General features: G+C 51.1%; 2 protein-coding genes across 7 annotated transcripts in view; both read right to left on the reverse strand.

The window, feature by feature from the left end:
• The window catches only part of TCEA3 (transcription elongation factor A3), a 33802-nt gene extending 23720 nt beyond the window's left edge, over positions 1-10082 (reverse strand). Inside the window, exons 1-5 of one of the 2 annotated variants that reach the window (XM_033113635.1) lie at positions 10065-10082; positions 9284-9406; positions 4182-4244; positions 3317-3422; positions 2676-2820 (exon numbers count right to left, since the gene is read on the reverse strand). In XM_033113635.1, coding sequence (XP_032969526.1) covers positions 2676-2820; positions 3317-3422; positions 4182-4244; positions 9284-9352 — 383 coding nt within the window. In that variant the 5' untranslated portion in view covers positions 9353-9406; positions 10065-10082. Of the gene's footprint in view, positions 1-2675; positions 2821-3316; positions 3423-4181; positions 4245-9283; positions 9519-10064 lie in introns of those variants that run through there. The other variant, XM_033113634.1, reaches the window with a different exon arrangement.
• Positions 10083-13210: 3128 nt separating this feature from the next.
• ASAP3 (ArfGAP with SH3 domain, ankyrin repeat and PH domain 3) overlaps positions 13211-16915 on the reverse strand; it is a 43234-nt gene continuing 39529 nt past the window's right edge. For all 5 annotated transcript variants that reach the window (XM_033113628.1, XM_033113633.1, XM_033113631.1 and 2 more), the window contains 4 exons: positions 16642-16837; positions 15587-15812; positions 14926-15016; positions 13211-14025 (listed from right to left, as the gene is read on the reverse strand). In XM_033113628.1, the coding sequence (XP_032969519.1) occupies positions 13951-14025; positions 14926-15016; positions 15587-15812; positions 16642-16837 (588 nt within the window). In that variant the 3' untranslated portion in view covers positions 13211-13950. The remainder of the gene's footprint in view (positions 14026-14925; positions 15017-15586; positions 15813-16641; positions 16838-16915) is intronic.

Genomic DNA, 16915 nt, shown 5'->3' on the forward strand with positions numbered 1-16915 from the left:
ACCAGACCCATCTGGCTCCCCACCTTCACCCCAGCTTTAACACAGGGGAGGCAGCAGAGAGGGAGAGAGGAAGAGAGACCTTCCTTTCCATGCCCCTCCAATCCTCTATTTCTATAAGTTTGCCACCACTCTTACTTGTTTATTTTTTTAAAAAGTGCTATTATTTCTTCTCATTTCAAAAGCAATATAGGATCATTGTGAAAAAACCCCGACACTATAGATTTTACAAATGTTATCGTATACTCTAGAATACAAAGCTCTTCTGAATTATAACCACGCATATATTTTTGGTGTTTTAAAAATAGCTTCATTCTTTGTTTTCTTATGTTAAAAATACATTATTTATTGGGAAAAAATTAGGAAGACAGAAATTTGCAGAGAAAGAAGTAAAAAATCCCTCTCAGTCCTATCACCCAGAAATAATCACCATTACCACCCCAGTGAATAGCCTTCTCATCTTTTCTCCTATGCATATACCTAAAATTAACTTATTTAATCTTTATAAAAATGGGATCACAAGATAAAGGATGCAGCTTCTCTTAGTACTCAGTGAACATTTTCCCATGTCATTAAGTATTCCTCTATTCTACAGTGGGTCTCTACTAGCATTTTGAACACGATAAATGGTTCTTCCACATGTGCTGCTGCTCTGTGCATTGCAGGGATAGTAGCATGCAGGGTTCTCTCTGACCCAGTTATTTTTACCAAGCAAAATGGGAGTAGGGTGGTGGAAGCATATCCCCCGGCTGGTAAAGAATCATTCCTCTAACAGCATTGTTTTCTAAAGCTTATTGTATAGGGTTTCTGCAAAATGCTTATTGCATAGGATTATATAATAAACAGTCACTTAAAAAGGGTTCAGAGGAACAAATGTTTTAGAAATGCCAGCTGAAAATGTTACACACAGAATGTTTCACCTGTAAGTTGAATCTGATTAATTCCTTAAAATGAATTCCTTGCAGTGGATACACTGGGTGAAATGTATACACATTAAAAATGTTGATGTGGGCCGGCCCGGTGGCTCAGGCGGTTAGAGCTCCATGCTCCTAACTCCAAAGGCTGCCAGTTCTATTCCCACGTGGGCCAGTGGGCTCTCAACCACAAGGTTGCCAGTTCAATTCCTCGAGTCCTGCAAGGGATGGTGGGCTCTGGCCCCTGCAACTAAGATTGAACATGGCACCTTGAGCTGAGCTGCCGCTGAGCTCCCAGATGGCTCAGTTGGTTGGAGCGCATCCTCTCAACCACAAGGTTGCCGGATCTACTCCCGCAGGGGATGGTGGGCTGCGCCCCCTGCAACTAGCAACCGCAACTGGACCTGGAGCTGAGCTGCGCCCTCCACAACTAAGACTGAAAGGACGACAACTTGAAGCTGAACGGCACCCTCCACAACTAAGTTTGAAAGGACAAACAACTTGACTTGGGAAAAAAAAAAGTCCTGGAAGTAAACACAGTTCCCCAATAAAGTCCTGTTCCCCTTCCCCAATAAAATCTTTAAAAAAAAATACTATTAAAAAAAATGATGTATCATGGATGATATTGTCCATATTATCTAGTATTATTTAGTACCATTAGATACTACTCAGTATTATCTAGTACCACCCCTTATCTATTAGATGAACAATGTAGGACCCCACCCCCACCCCAAAGAATTAAGTGATCTGGCTTGTTACATAGGGAATAGGTAAGACTTACTTATACATCCACGAAGGCTTTTACCGACCATGATTGATAAGGCTTTTAGGCCCTATATGAAGGTTGTCTCATTTTGGGCACCCTAGCTAGGGTGGATAAGGGGGAATGGGCCTGGAGTTGTGTCAAATAACTGTTCTAGTCTTCTCAGAAGAGGTCTGGGGCTCTGACAGACAAGACTGGAAGCCCACTTTGTCACATAACGGCTGTGTGATCCTAGGAAAGCCCCTGCTCCCCAACCTTCAGCTTCCTCATCGCTAATAAAATGGGAATTTTGAATAAAGAGCCAACAAAGCACTTTTCCTTCTCTATGGGCAAGTAGGTTCCTAGCACCACTTTCCTGTAACCTTGACAAAGGTTCGATGCAGCTGCATTACTAGGCAACGTTGCATATAGTGCAAATGAGCGCCGATGGGTAAATGATGTCAAGATGGGGCGGGGCGGGTGGGGGGGGCGCTATGAATGAACCGTAAGTAATTAGTGGAAGACCGCAGCTTTTGGGCTTCCCCGGGAACAGTGACTGTGATTCTTATAACTGGTCAGTGCCCTTGCTGCGATCCTGGAAGCTTTGTCTATGTGACTGTTTGTTACAAGATTTGGGACATGGGCTTCTAAGTCAGGGAGTTCCCAACCATTGTGGTCTCATTTTCCTGCTTCTGGGTGGTAACCTGGGTGGGCCAGAGAATAGCTCGGGATGCTGTGTGGTCCCCTATGAGAACTCTGGCTGATGAGAAAAGTCTGAGGCCGCCCTGTTGGCACACTGCACTTCCTGCCCCTGCATCCTTCTAGCTGAAGCCTGTACCAGAGACGGCCTGTTTGGGTCTTATGAGTCCGTCTGGTTGAGCTCCAGAGGGGGCTCTGTCGGAGACAGTAACAATAACCATCTCCTGGGTTGTGAGGATGAAGTGAAATTATATATAAACAGGACCGCTGGCAGAGGACATGACACGTGTCAGCACCCTTCTCTCCATCCCAGAAAAAAATACCTGTCTTTGGGCTCTTCTCCTCGTTTCTTCCTTGGTGGAGAAAGGCCTGCGTCTGGCTTCCAACTGGAACAGTCAAGCCCCTTTTCTTTCTTCTTTGCTTTTTCTCTTTCCTCTCCTTTTTCTCCTTTGGGGGATCCAGGGGAGTCTGAATACAAAAGGGTGGCAGTGCTTCTCAACTCAGCTCTGTCTCAGTCAAACCCAGCATGACTTTGGGGGGGAAGGAGCAAAAGGCTGGGATAGGGACAGCCACACACCCCCAACACACACACACACACACACACACACACACACACCTTTATACACAGATGCATATACAATATGCACATGGATACAAAACCACGCTCACACTTTCTGGGGACAGAAAGACATTTGCACACACACCTATGCACATATTCATACAAATGTGTATGAACTCACAAGCAAACAGAAATACATACATAGGTACATGTACGTGAAAACTCCTATCGACAAATCTCACACCTGAGTAGACAACACTGGCACTCCCCACTAGAGGCCATCTGTCATTCAGTAAGTCATTCAACAAGCATGCAGTGGGTGCTTGCTATGAGCCAGGCACCGTGCTGTCCCAGGTGCTGGGAGAAAAACATGGCCGAGAAACACATTGGGCTCGCCCCTCTCACCCAGCAGCCGCTTCCAGTTTTTGATGAGGACTTTGGCCAAGGACACGACCTCCTTGTCTGAGCAGTGTTTGCGGACCCCATTAACGGCAACTCCAATCCTGGTTGTCTGCAAAGTGAGAGGGTTTGGGGCTGGTCTGGGAAGGGACGCACAGGCCTGGCCGCCCTAATTAGCAAGACCTGCCCCAGCTCAACCACCCCCTTGCCTCAGCTCAACTTCTCCGGAGCCCCAGCCCTGACCTGTGGCTGCACTAACCACTCTGATCCTATAAGTGAGGCCCTGACCTGCTGCCCTTAGTGAGGGCCAGTGCCCCAGGCCCCGCCCCTTGCACTAATGGATAACTGTGCCTTTGGTGAAAAGCTGAGGTGGTGGTGGATCTCGCAGATGATAAGGACCCCTCTCCATTCCCTGTCCCCTGGTGCCTTCAAGCTCAAGTTTCAGCTTAAGATGCGGCTCTGGCTACTAAAGCTTGTGTCTGGCGACTAAATCTAATTTTGTTTTCAGGGCCAAGAGCTCCTGGTAATGTTTGGGGGTTCCATGGGCAACACAGGGAGGATCGAAAAATGAGGGACTCTTCCCTCTCCCTGGATCACTAGCCTCTTGGATCCCGTAGGCCCAGGGCCTTGGGAACTGTGGTACTCAAGGAAAGCACGTCAGTCTTTCTCCCAGACCCAGAGGGCCCCCTGTGCTTGGAAGGCCCCCTACCCCGTCTAAATGTCTCGGTCCCCACCCTCAGCATACCTCAACATCTCTTCTCGCCCCAACCCATCCCTCAGAAATTCCTCCCAGACCCCTCCCCAGGGTCTTCCCCCCAGAAAATCTCTCCCACCCAGGCAGTGCCCCCAAGGCTTCCCACCCCCACCCCACCTGGAGTAGCTGGATGGACATCTGACAGCTGTTCAGCTTCTTCAGAAGGTCGAGGGCCCCTTCCTGTAGAGGCCACAAGGTGAGGACTGAGGCCAGGGGGTTCTGCCCCAGGCCCCTCTCTGACCACTGTGTGGTCTTGGCGGGAAAGAGGGAGGCAGGAGGTAGGGAGGAGATCATTCCAGGTCCAGGATACAGGTAGACACATGGTCGAGGAAAGGGACGGAAAGCAGGAGAGAGAAGGAAAAACTTCTGCCCCAGACCAACTCTCTGACTTCATCTCCCACCACCCAGCTGTGTTCAAACCCCTCGGAGCCAGGGTCCGGCCCTAACCACTCATCCTGCGCTCGAGCTGTGGGTTCTGCTGTTCTTTCTACTGGGTGTGCTCTCTCCACTCCCCTATCTCTTCCTCTACAATCAGTTACTTCGAGGCTTACTGTTACTGCTTTGGTGTCTGTATTCTCTTCTCCTCATTTTCCAACTGTGAGTTTCGGCAGGGTGAGGACTGTGTCATTTTTTAAAAACAATTTTACTGAGGTATAGTTGACATACAACAAACGGGACACATTGTAGGCTACAATTTGATGAGTTTTGAAATATGTACACCTATGTAACACTCACCCCAATCAAGATAAGAACATAACCGTCATCCCCAAAAGTTTCCTAGTTCTCCTTTGTAATCCATCTTTCCTTGCACCGACCCCAGCTGCAGGCCACCGCTATTCTGTCACAATAGATGGGCTTGCATTTTAAGGGTTTTATATCAAGAGTACTGTAATGGACTCCTTTTTGTCTGGCTTCTTTCACTCAGCATGATTATTCTGAGATTCATCCATGTATATCAATAGTTCATTTTTACTGCTGAGTCATTTTCCATTCTATGTATTGACTACAATTTGTTTATCCATTCACTTGTTGATGGACTTTTGGGTAGTTTCCAGGTAGGGGCTACTGCAAATAAAACTGTTAGGAACATTCCCGTACAAGTCTTTGTGTGGCTATATACTTTCATTCCTCTTGGGTAAAGAGGCCTGTTTTAATCTCTGGGACCTCAGGATTCAGCCCACAGCCCAGGGCTCCCTGAGTGAATGAATGAAGCAGAAAGCAGAAGGCAGGAGGGGAGACCGGGAGGGGAAGAAGGGAGACCTAGATTTGAAAATCTGCTGGCCGTCAAGCCGTGAACAGCCCCTTCTCCTTCCTCCCACCCCCTTCCTAGAAGCTAGACCCTGCCTCCTGTCCTGAGTTCAGTTCCCTGAAGAGTATCAGCTGACTGTATTCTGTTGGCCAGGCTTCCCGGACCACAACCCAAGGGCTGCCAGTCTCTGCCTCCCTTAGAGCTTGGATTTACAGTTATATTTTCAGAGGTGTGACCTGTGGGTTGTGTGTGTATGTAAATTTGTGGGTATATAATGCTGTGTATAACGTGAAAGGTTTATCATGTGCTGGACCCTCTTCTAAGTATATTACGTGCATTATCTCGTTTAACTCTTACAATGGCCCCATGAGGTAGGTACTATTACCAACCCCATTTTTACAGAGGATCCCATTGTCACAGAAGAGCAAGAAACAAAGAGGTTAAATAATTTGCAGAGAGTTACAAGGAACAGAGCTGGGATTCAAACTCAGGCCTCTCAGGCTCGAACTACACAACTGTGTAGGAATGGACTTGGATGTGTCTAGACTTGTACAGTCATGGAATCTCCAGCATAAGTAAGCACAGTGGTATGTTGGTCAATGTTTAATAACCAGTTCTCAGGGGAAAAAACGAAACAAAACAAACCTGATTTGTAGTGTTTGCCAATTTCTAGTGTAAATACTCCTCCCATGGCCAATTTCAAGCTACCCACATGCTGTCACTGAACTGAAGGAGGTACTGGGGAGTAGCACACATATCCATATATATATATACACCATGTTTCCCCGAAAATAAGACCTAGCCGGACAATCAGCTCTAATGAATTTTTGGAGCAAAAATTAATATAAGACACAGTATTATATTATATTATATTATATTATATTATATTATATTATATTATATAAGACCGGTGTTATATTATAGTAAAATAAGACCTGGTCTTATACTATTTTTTTGCTCCAAAAGATGCATTAGAGCTGTTTGTCCGGCTAGGTCTTATTTTCAGGGAAACATAGTATATGTTAGTGCAGAAGTAATTGTGGTTTTTGCAATTATTTTTAACCTTTTAAACCACAATTACTTTTGCACTAACCTACTAGTATTTTCACCATATCGATATAATGGAAGCAAATAACCTCTAGACCATAGTTGATAGTAAAATGTAGTAAAATAATTGGGAAGTGGTGACTTTGGAGAATTATTACCTTTTTAAAATATAATTTATTTAATTATAAGCTTCTGATTTAACTTTTAAAATAATGGCTGTATTTAACAACCAGCTTGCAAAATTCCTAAAAGTTCAAACATCAGTGTTAAGCCAGTTCCATCTCACCCCTGAGCCTGTCTCTGTATGTCCCACTGTATAAGTGGATCATGTTGGAACACAGCCACAAGCCCTCGTTTAGAGCCTTCTGCAAGTATTACCAGGTGTGTCTCTGCACACACGTATGAGATGTGTAGCCAGCAGTATCCCTGGTCCAGGGGTGGAGCTGTGGGTATGCAGCCCAAAGCACATTGTGTTTGTCTTTGTTGTATGCTGCCTGTGTTACAACGGCTGAATGTGTAAGTGTAACCGTTTGTTAAGTTTTTAGTTTTGCATGTCTGGGTGTAGCTTATTGTCTGCATGCACACGTGAAGTTGTCTTTGTGTATCTTTCTATAAATATAATGGTCAGGGTGTCTGTCATGTTATGTAATTATGTTTATAGCTGCTTGTTTAGTTATTGTTATGTGTGGCGGCGTGTGTGTGTCTGTGTATGTGTGTGTGTGTGTAGCTATGTTTGTTGTGTGTAACTATGTTTCTGTCTAGCTGTGACTTGGTGTTTTTATGTTTAAAGCTGTTTCAGTGGTGCATGCTTACAACATCTGACAGAAGCCCTAAGTTGCTGGGACTTCAGGAACTGGCAGTAAACCCCAGGCCTGAGTTGCAACGTGGAGGATCCGTCTTATTACAGGAAGTGTGTCCTCTCCCTAACCACCACTGGGCCGGCCCACTTGCACTCCTAGAGCAGGCCCCACCTTTCTCGATCACATGCCCAGACATCTGTGCCCACCCAGAGGCTGCCAAGAGCCGAGGCGCAGACGTGGCTGCAGACTGGCTCTGAACTACAGGGACCCTGTGACCAGACTTGCGTCTTTCCTGGAGAGAGCTCTGAATACTTCCACAGGAATCCATTGCCAAGGGACACCATTTCCTCTTCCCATTTCATAGAAGAGGAAATCGAGGCCCAGAGAGAGGAAGTACAGTGGTGGACCTGTGGCCATAAAAGGAGTGAGGGGAGGCAAGGGCCAGTTCCTCCCCTCTCAGCCAGAGCTCTGCGCCCAACCAAGCTGCCTTTCTCAGGTCTCCTAAGCTTCCCCACCCCATCCCCCACCCTCCATTCCTCTCATCCAGAGGTCCGGAATCTCCCAATCCAAACCTGGGTCAGCAGGGGGCCAGGCTGGGATAACCTGTCCACTTGCCTTGGAATTTAGCTCAGAGTTGGGCTCTGCCGCCCTCAGTTGGGAAAGTGCCCCTCATTACTTGAGGCTCAGTTTCACTGATTTTAGAGGATCCGGGAATGGGGGCAGGTGGGGGCTGGGAGAAGCTGCCAGCACTCTGCAGGTTTCTGTTTCATCTGGCTGTGCAAAAGCAGGTTTCATTCTCTAACTCTTAGCCAGCACCATTCCAAGTCCTACTACTGAGAGTTTTACATCTCTTTCACTCTTACCACCGCCAGTAGAGACAAAAACCCAGTGACACTCCTTCCCAGGAGGTAGGTGTCTCATCTCCTTCTTACAGATGGAGAGACGGAGGCTCTAGCCTTTATATTAACACCAATTCATTTCTGCTCCTGTCTACACTAGAGCTTCCTGACACTCCAGAGACCCTTCCCTCTTCCCTGTTCTAAAACCTCCCTTAGGGTCTATCCTTTTCCCAAACTCCTTGGGTCACAGAATGCCCTGGAAACAAGTCCTGCTCCAGGAAAGGGCCATGATTTGGGCTATGAGGAGGGACAGATTTGGAGGAGGAGGGACAGAGCGAGATGGGGGAAGGGAGACACGCCCTCTAACCTCCCTTCTTTTCCCTTCCCAGGTGTGCTCAGGACCTTCCCTGACCCAAGGCCAAGTTTGCTCTGGCCTGGAAACCCTGAGGCACCAGCATGAGGCAAAGATCACGCGAAGGATCAAACATTAACTTCAAGTCGACCTGCGCTCGGGGCTCCTGGACCCGCAGGTTGCGACGCCAGCATTGATTGCGGTCAACCTCCGGGTTCGTGCACAAAGGCCAGGCCTTCAGCCGGTCCCTCTCCCCCCGCCCCGCGGGCCGCGAGGGCTGCGGCTGCCCCGCACCTGTTCGGCCCCCGCCAGCGCGGGCTCCACCCTGCGGCCAAATAAAGGGAAAACTGCAAACAGAACCGCTCCTGGCGCCCCAAGCTGTGGGGTCGCGGAATCCGCGGTCTTTCACTCCTCTCTCCCAGATCCACTCCCGGGTGCGGGATAGACGCGGCTCAGCACCTCTCATCAGCTCAAGTTTCTTTGCCCCTTCTGGAGCCACCGGGATTTTGTTTCCCCAGTCCGCCCCCCGCACCCCCCCGCAGTCGCCGCCACTCCCCTGACTTTGCACACGTCGTGCGTCCCGGGACTCCGAAAGTCCTTTTCCAGGTCCTGGTCTCTTCATTCTCTTTCCTGGGCCCTGCACAGGCTACCCCGGGGCCCCTGAACCCTAAGCGTCCAGAGGGACGAGCATAAGTCTCGTCTTCGTGGCCCACACGATTCCCCGGGCGTCCCGAGCCATGCACACATCCACTCGGGGGTGCCCAACAGTCCCCAAGGGGCGCTGAACCCTGCACCAGCCGCACCTCCCTTGGGTCTTGAGTTCAGCCCGCGCCTCCTGGGCGCCGCGCCAGCACGCGCCCCCGGGACTCCAGGGCTCGCCCGCGCCGCGCCTCCCGGGGGCGGGGGCTGTGGCCCAAACTCTGCAGCCTCACCGTGTTTTTCCTGGCCACCATCTTCTCCAGCTTTTTGGCGATCCTCAGCAGCTCCTCTTCCTGGCCCATGTTGGCCTACAACGCCCGGCGGGGCGAGGGGCGCAGGGGCAGCAGCAGCCTGGCCTAGGGGACGAGGCGCAGAGGCGGAGGGTGTGCAACCCGCGCGGGCCGCAAACACACCACACATACATACACACACACACACACCCACACGCCTGGCGGGGGCGGGGCTCTCCCCCCCCCCCCGCGTCCCCCACCCCGGCTGGCCTGCCTCCGACATGGGGGGAGGGGTGGCGTGCACTAAATATAGACTTCAAGGACTCGCCAGGGCAGATTGCCGGAGCCCGCGGGTCGGGCCTCCGGAGCGGGACCAGGCTGAGAGAGAACCGTGTCCTCTAGCCCTTCCCGGGGGACCCGGGGCTGAAGGGAGATTTGGCGAGCAGGGCTATCCGGCGAGCGAGGAGTCTGTCGTCCGGACAGAACAGGCTGTCGTGGGTGCTTAAGGATGTCCCGGGAGCTCCGAGAAGAGTTCAGGGCTCCCGCGTCTCTGCACCGCTGCAGCTCAGAGCGGGCAGACCTAGCTCCGCGCCTGTGTCCAAGTGGAGGAAACTTGGTGGACTTGGATCCCAGTTTTGTACACGATGACTCAAGCCAACTCTGCCCTACCCTGTGCTCACTCATTCGTGCGCGCAGCCTGTACGCACCCGTATCCAGGCCCTCTGTTTCCGTCTATTTCGTTAGAGATTTTGCATTTCTAACCAGGTCCTCGAGAGCTACGTACCGGTGCTGCCGTCCCAGGCCTGCATTCTGAATAGTGAGGGCTCGGGAGATTCTTAAATGCACCAAACTTTGAGAAAATAATAATCCAGGTGCATGGGCGCCCTCTATGCAAAATTAGGGTACTGCGTCTTCCATGGGATGGAGTCTGGGTCATTTTGGGTGGAGGGGAGGAAACGGAATTGTGCTCCCATCGCTGTGCACACATTTGTGTTCCTGAGATAGGACCTTCCAAGGGTCCCCAGCAGACCCACGTCCCTTCCTAAACAAATACATTTAATTGACACAAAATGATCTTTCTGGGGTGGAGGGAGAGGGCAGGGTGCTTAGGAACATGGAGGGGAGACATGAAAAATGGTCTACAGAGTACCCAGCGTGAGGAGCTACGGCTTGGGGCATCCAGCAAAATCCCTAGGTTTTTCTGAGAACCTCAGAGAACCTCAGCCAGGTCACAGAGACACTGTGGTATGGACTCATCAGGCTTCTAACTGCTGCTGTGTGACCTGAGACCAAGGTAGGAAGAGGTGAGGTTTTCCGTTCATTCAACAAATACATGTTGAGCGTCCATGCAACCAACAAGACTCGGTTCCTGCAAGCTTATTGTTGGGTCTCTGGGCAAGAGAAGCCTTGAACAAATATGGACACAATCAATTCTATATTATCACAACTGCGGTGAGGGTCAGTCAGAAGAGGAGGATACCTGAAGTACACACTTGAGAAGAACTGCACCAGTTGGGGTGTCATCTCCTCTGAAGAAATGAAGTCTAAACTTTGGGCAGAAGTGCAGAGTGGGAGTTGGGGAGAGGAGGAAGGGAAGAGAGGAGTGCTCATTCAACATGTATTTATTGAGCACCTACTATGTGCTGGGCCATTCTAGCCCTGGGCATCCAGAGAGGAACAACACAGTCTTCCTGGAGTTCTGACTGTGTGAAGCTTAGGAATGGGAGGGTGTTTGGCATGTCAGGGTTGGAGGAACTGAAAAATCAGCGTGGCTACTGCGCAGAGGCGAGAGGAGTGTGGGGAGAAAGGAGGCAGAAAATCAGAGGCGGGTGGGGCTCCACCACACAAAGCATTGTCGGCCACTTTTAGGAGGTTAGGTTTTAATGGTTTGGGATTTGGTGGGCCTGTTGGCCATTCCCCAGGCAAGCCCCTCTAGGTTGAAAGGACAGCTGTCTGCCTGTCTGCAGTTTCTTAGGATTGCCTTAAAAAAAAAAATTGGGGGGAGGGGAGCTGGCCCAGTGGCTGGAGTGCTGTGCTCCTAACCCCAAGGTTGCGGGTTCAATTCCCACATGGACCATGAGCTGCGCCCTCTACAGCTAAGATTGTGAACAACAGCTCTCCCTGGAGCTGGGCTGCCTGGGCTGCCCTGGGCTGCCATGGGCTACTGTGTGTGCCATGGGCTACTGTGTGCTGCCATGAAGGTGGCCAGTGTGAGCGGCCGGCTGGCAGGCAGCCAGCGAGAGCTGCTATGAGCGGCTCACCCATGACTGGCAACTGGCCACCGACTGGGGGGAGCGCAAGGCTCATAATACCAGCATGGGCTGGGGTGGGGGGGCGAAAGAAGGGGGGGAAGAAAAAAACAACTTTTTAAATTTTCCTTAAACTTCCACCCAATTCCCACTGAGTTGTATGACAACAAAAGAAGCCAAGACTTCTACATCATCAGGGCTCAAAGGACCCTAAGAAAATGAGTCCAACCCGTTCATTGTGCTGATGGCAAGACTGAGGCCCAGAGAGGCCCACGGTTGCACTGCTCAAACCATATCAGACACTGTTGGTACCTACCATACCTCCTCTGCCTACCTGTCCTCCCTGGAAGTCACCTGCAGACAATTCCTGGACACACACACCTCTGACATCTCCCCACATCTCTAAGGGCTTCTGGCAGCTTGGAAGTACTTGGGAATTGACACCCCCAGGAAAGAGCCTTCCAAACAACAGGAGACCAGAGTTGGTGATAAAGACACCGATTTCTTCACTCTCCGTGGGATAACTTGAAGGCATGTTCTTTCTAATCAGTCTGGTCCTTCAAACTCCCCAACAAAATAAGCCTTAGATGCTCACGGTGGTAGCCCCTCATTAACACACCCCATTGCTTCTTGACTCTCTCCCTTCTCCCTCATTATGCTTCCTGGGATCACCTCACAAATAAACTACTTGCCCCCAAATACCTGTCTCAGGGGAAATCCAATTAAGACAGGAACTGTGGCAGCGCTAAACTGTAGGTCTCCGGACTCCTAGTCCAGTGCTCTTTCCTCCACACCAGGTTTCTGACCCATGGCACCATTAACCTTTTAGATGAGATCATTAATTGTTATGGGGGACTGACCTGCTGCTTATTGTAGGATGTTTAGCAGCACCCCTTAACGCTAGCCACTAGCTGCCAGTAGCATCTTCCTGTTGGGAACAACAAAAAGAAATGTTTCTGCATTGCCAAGTGTCCCTTGGGGCAAAATCACCCCTGGTTGCAAACCACGGCTCCACACCAGACTGTCTCCCTTACAGGGTCCAGGGAAAGAATTCCAAGCCCTAAGATGCCCTCCCCTTTCCTCTTGCTCTTCAGATCATGTAAATAAAACCACTGGAATTTACTCACACACAAAAAAAATCTTTTATTAGAGATGAGTGAAAGAACAAGTCAGAGAGGAACAAAACCAGACACGGGCTCAGAAGACAACCTTGTGTCTGGGGATCACAGAGCAGTCAGGTCTCCAGGGTAACAGCCCAGCCTCTGGGCAAGACTGCTATGTTGGCCATTGGTACCCTCTGGCCTCCCATTTGGCCTGGCCCATCCCTGCCAGGGCCCAGCACCCAGCGACTGTAAAGCTGAGGTGTTAGAGACTGATGGTGACTTGGGTAGATCTGTTTTCTAATAGGGAGCTCAAAGCCAGGGTGGAATTTCTGGCACTGGGAAGCAGAACCTTTCAGCCCCCACTCTCCCATTTTTATCACTCTCCTTTCTATTTTCTTGGCCCTTCCTCCCTGAGACTGGAAGGCTCCTGAGTTAACCAAGAGAAAGAGGAGAAAAGTGAATCCATCATCCGGGACCATTCCTTTCCTCCCTGCTAAGTCAAGGAGAGCGGGCGGGGTGGGGGGTTAGGGAGGTGAGTCCTACTCTGCTTCCTGGCTGGGGAATATAGTCGAGGTCCCGGGAAGGCTGTGTTGTCCTTCAAAAGCAGTGATATGCAGAATGTTTCATTAAAAGCCAGTACAGAATGGGCACTGACCAACCAGAATGGATATGGGCTGCAGACGACTGCCGTGTCATACCGGTATAAACCAGCTGCTTGTCAGTCTGCCCCTGAGCCCAGAACCACCGGCCCTGCTCATTCCTAAGTCCAACCAGCAAGGGACCACATCTGCAGGACCTCTTGTCTTATTCATGTGGCATCTAGCACAGGTCTGGACATAGAGCCAGAATTCAGTAAAGGAATACTAGATAAATGAATGGTCAAGAAGATGGTCCCTATTCTGGCAGAATCCTTGGTCTGGATGTGGAGAATGATGAAAGTGGGTTGGTCCGATTCTCGTTGAGCCCCCAGACCGATGGAAGAAACACAGTCCTGGTGTGATGAGGGATTGAGAGTTCTGCAGCTGAAGCTAGCTCAGAGTCACTCAGATCCAGCCATAGGGCTCTCTGGTCCCCGGGGGGTAATGAGACAGAGGGGAGAGAATGGCCATCGGCCCTAACATGGAAGGGCCCAGTGTCCTTGGCAGGGACATTGGGCCCATGACAGGGAAGAAGGCCAGCCACAGAGGCACCGGGGACAGAGAGAGCAAGACCCAAGGAAATGAATGCCTCGGCTCCCCAGTTCTGTGGGCTCAAGTCCTAGTTCTGAACATTGGGGTCCAGCGTAGGGGTGATTCAGGCACGTAAGGGCCAGCAGGAGCTAGTCTTGCAAAAGCTGCACAGAACTTGCTGGGAGAACCCCAGTTCTTGAGCCCTCTCCTTCAGTGAGGCTAGTCTGGGGAGAGAAGGAAGAAAACTGTCATATACCAGCTGTTTATCTCAGTTTCACAACTATGCTATGCTGATGAAATTATATCCTAATGTGGAGGTAGATGAAAGTATCCCCATTTTATAGACAATGAAACTGAGGCTTGAAGAAGTGAAGACACTTGCCCAAGGCCTCCTCACTTGAAAGCCGGGGCTCCTCTTATCATACACGTTTCAACGACAGGCATCAACTAAGTGCTAGGTGATGGATAGCTGTTTGCAGACACAAATTTGTGTTTGGTGCCTGACTTGGATGAACTGAGGGTGACAATTCCTCAGAGAGACCCAGCTCCTGCCTCTGCCATCCCCCACTCCCAACACAGATAACTACCACCATCCCTGAGGAATCCCCAGGGGAAAAAGGAACAGAGGAGGCTTCTTCCGTTGTGGGGATACTTTTATCTACCTCCAGGCAGGCACTACTGTCCTCTGGTCACTACCAGGTTTCTCAACTAAATATATGCACTTCCTGTCTGATTGGGAGCTGGCCGTCTCAGCAGATTCCAGGAGACGCCTGTAGAAGGGGCAAACCGAGGGCTGGTACACAGCCACCCGAATGCTGCCACCACTGCAGAGAGGCGAGTCCTTCTCTGAGCAACCAGGCTGCCTGACACAGCTTTGCTCTTCCTCCCCTGGGAGCGGCCCCAGCTTGGGGCTCATCACCTCTGCCATCCCTCATGGCCTGGGCTGTCCCAGCCTCACCGTCCGGGGCTGGAGTGGGGGAGGGGAGCACTAGGACAGGGACTGGTCAAACTGGGGCCCCCTAGACATGACGTGGACGCTAATCACGGGGCCCACTCTTGACCAAAGCTACCTCCCAGGTACTCTGCCATCTCCCCTCAAACCACAGTCCAGAGCTCCTACCTACCGTCATGTTCCTTTTGGGTAGAGGTTGCCTAGTCGAGGCACCGTCTTCCAGGCTCCGGGCCCCCCGCCGATAGGAGCGCGTGCTCTCAGAGCTGGAAAGTAGGGGAAGGCCAATGTGATCCCCGTGCCCAGAGAGCCCCTCCGAGGGGGGAGAAAGGGCTCGGGTGTGGAACAAGGCTGGGGGCTCAGGACGGGTAGGTAGAGTCCACAAGGCCCCCAGGCTGGTCCATCACAGGCCCCAGAGGCCTGGAACTGACTCCCAGAGAGCACTGGGGGTTTTTCCATGTCTACTCCCCAAACTCCACACTGAAAGGGTTTGCAGGAAGGGAGGACTGGGTTAGAGGTGTGGACAGAGTAAAGACCCTACTGACGGTCTCCAAAACAAGCCACACAGGTGGGGCTAAGCCTCTACTCCAACTTCAGCAGTCTGGGCTCCAGACTCCTACCCAGCTCTCCAGGCCAGACTTGGAAGCAGGTGTGTGAAGGGGAGAGGGGTCCAATCAGCCTCCACTTAAGGTCTGGCATTTCTGCATTAGTCATGGGCCTCAGAGCTGGAAGGTGTCCCAGTCTTCAGGCAAGTACCATTTAGAGACTGGGAAACAAATGGATGCTCAGAGAGGTCAGGACACTTGCCTAGGTTGCACAGCTGGGCTCTCACCAACCTGAACCTGACGGGGGGATACATCTCCGCAGGGGTGGTTCCAGATGTCAGGCAGGGTCGGGAGGTGCCTGGGGGCTCCCAGAGGCCCTCTTCAGAGCTGGGTGGGGATTGGTTGGCACTTCCAAATTCCACAGGACTTGTGAGGCTGGAAGAGGAGGAGGCTGGACTGCCCAGGCTCTCAGGGGCCTCGGGAGGCTCTGAGTTCAGGCTGGGGACTTCAGAACGATCTGGAATCAGAAGTGATAAAGACTGTACTTATCACTCTGCTCAGTTTCAAATCTGTCTTTGGCCCCTAGGATCTATCATGGGTCTCTCCCCGCTTCCTACTCCCCATCTACCTCTCCAGCCCTCTTCTTCAACTCTTCCCCATTATGCTGCAGTCTGTCACCCCTGGTGCTTGTTCACAACAGCCAGGGCCACAGTGATACGCTGTTTTGCTTCTGCTCACACCTCCCCAGTCTGGACTCTCCTGCTCACCCCTCAGGCTCAGCTCAGATGCTATCCCTACCAGGAAGCCTCCCTAAACCAACTTCTAGCCCCAGTGGGACATGCTCCCTCCCAGGACAAGTCTGTTCATTCATTCAATAAATGATTCTGTGCTAGGTGCTGGAGAAATAATAGTCAACAAAACACTCAACGTCCCTGTCCTTTTGAGATGTCCCTTTCATATTACATTGTGCCTCATAGCATAAGGGACTGCATTCCAGTTTTTATCTCCCCCACTCGTGACTGTGTCTCAGTAGCCCCCAAAGGACTCAGGACACCGTGGATGCTCAGTAAATGCTGCTCGCTCTTTTTATCTAAGTGAAGCAACATTTGGAATAAGACAGACCTAGGTTTGAATCCCACATCAGGGACTCATGAGCTGTGGGATCTTGGGCAAGTTCCTTAACATCTCTGTTCCTGTAGCTGTAAGGGAGAGCTGATAACCCCTGCCTGACACGTGATGGTCAGGATGACATGAAGTAACACATGTACTCTGAGCTCAGTGCCCTCGCACACAGCAAGCCTCCAATGAATGGCATGACGAGCATTTTTCTGAGCAGCCAGCCATACCTCCGCTGGCATGTCCTGCACGGCCTTGGACCATGGTCCGAGAAGGGTTTTTGACTGGCAGTGGTGGGGGGCAGTCCTCACTCTGGCTCTGAACGGCAGTTAGGCCCAAGCTGGTGATGGTCTCATAGGTCTTGTTGCTGATGTCCATCCTCCCACTGGCCCAGCGGACCTGGGCTTGGGGCTTCAGAGGGCAGCGCTGCTGGGGCAGAAGTGTGGGGGAGGGAGGACAGCTGGTTCTTCTAGTTCAACCCTGCCCCTCCCCCCACCAGGTCCA

The sequence above is a fragment of the Rhinolophus ferrumequinum genome, chromosome 9 (genome assembly GCF_004115265.2).
Source record: "Rhinolophus ferrumequinum isolate MPI-CBG mRhiFer1 chromosome 9, mRhiFer1_v1.p, whole genome shotgun sequence".
In the NCBI taxonomy this organism is placed as follows: domain Eukaryota; kingdom Metazoa; phylum Chordata; class Mammalia; order Chiroptera; family Rhinolophidae; genus Rhinolophus; species Rhinolophus ferrumequinum.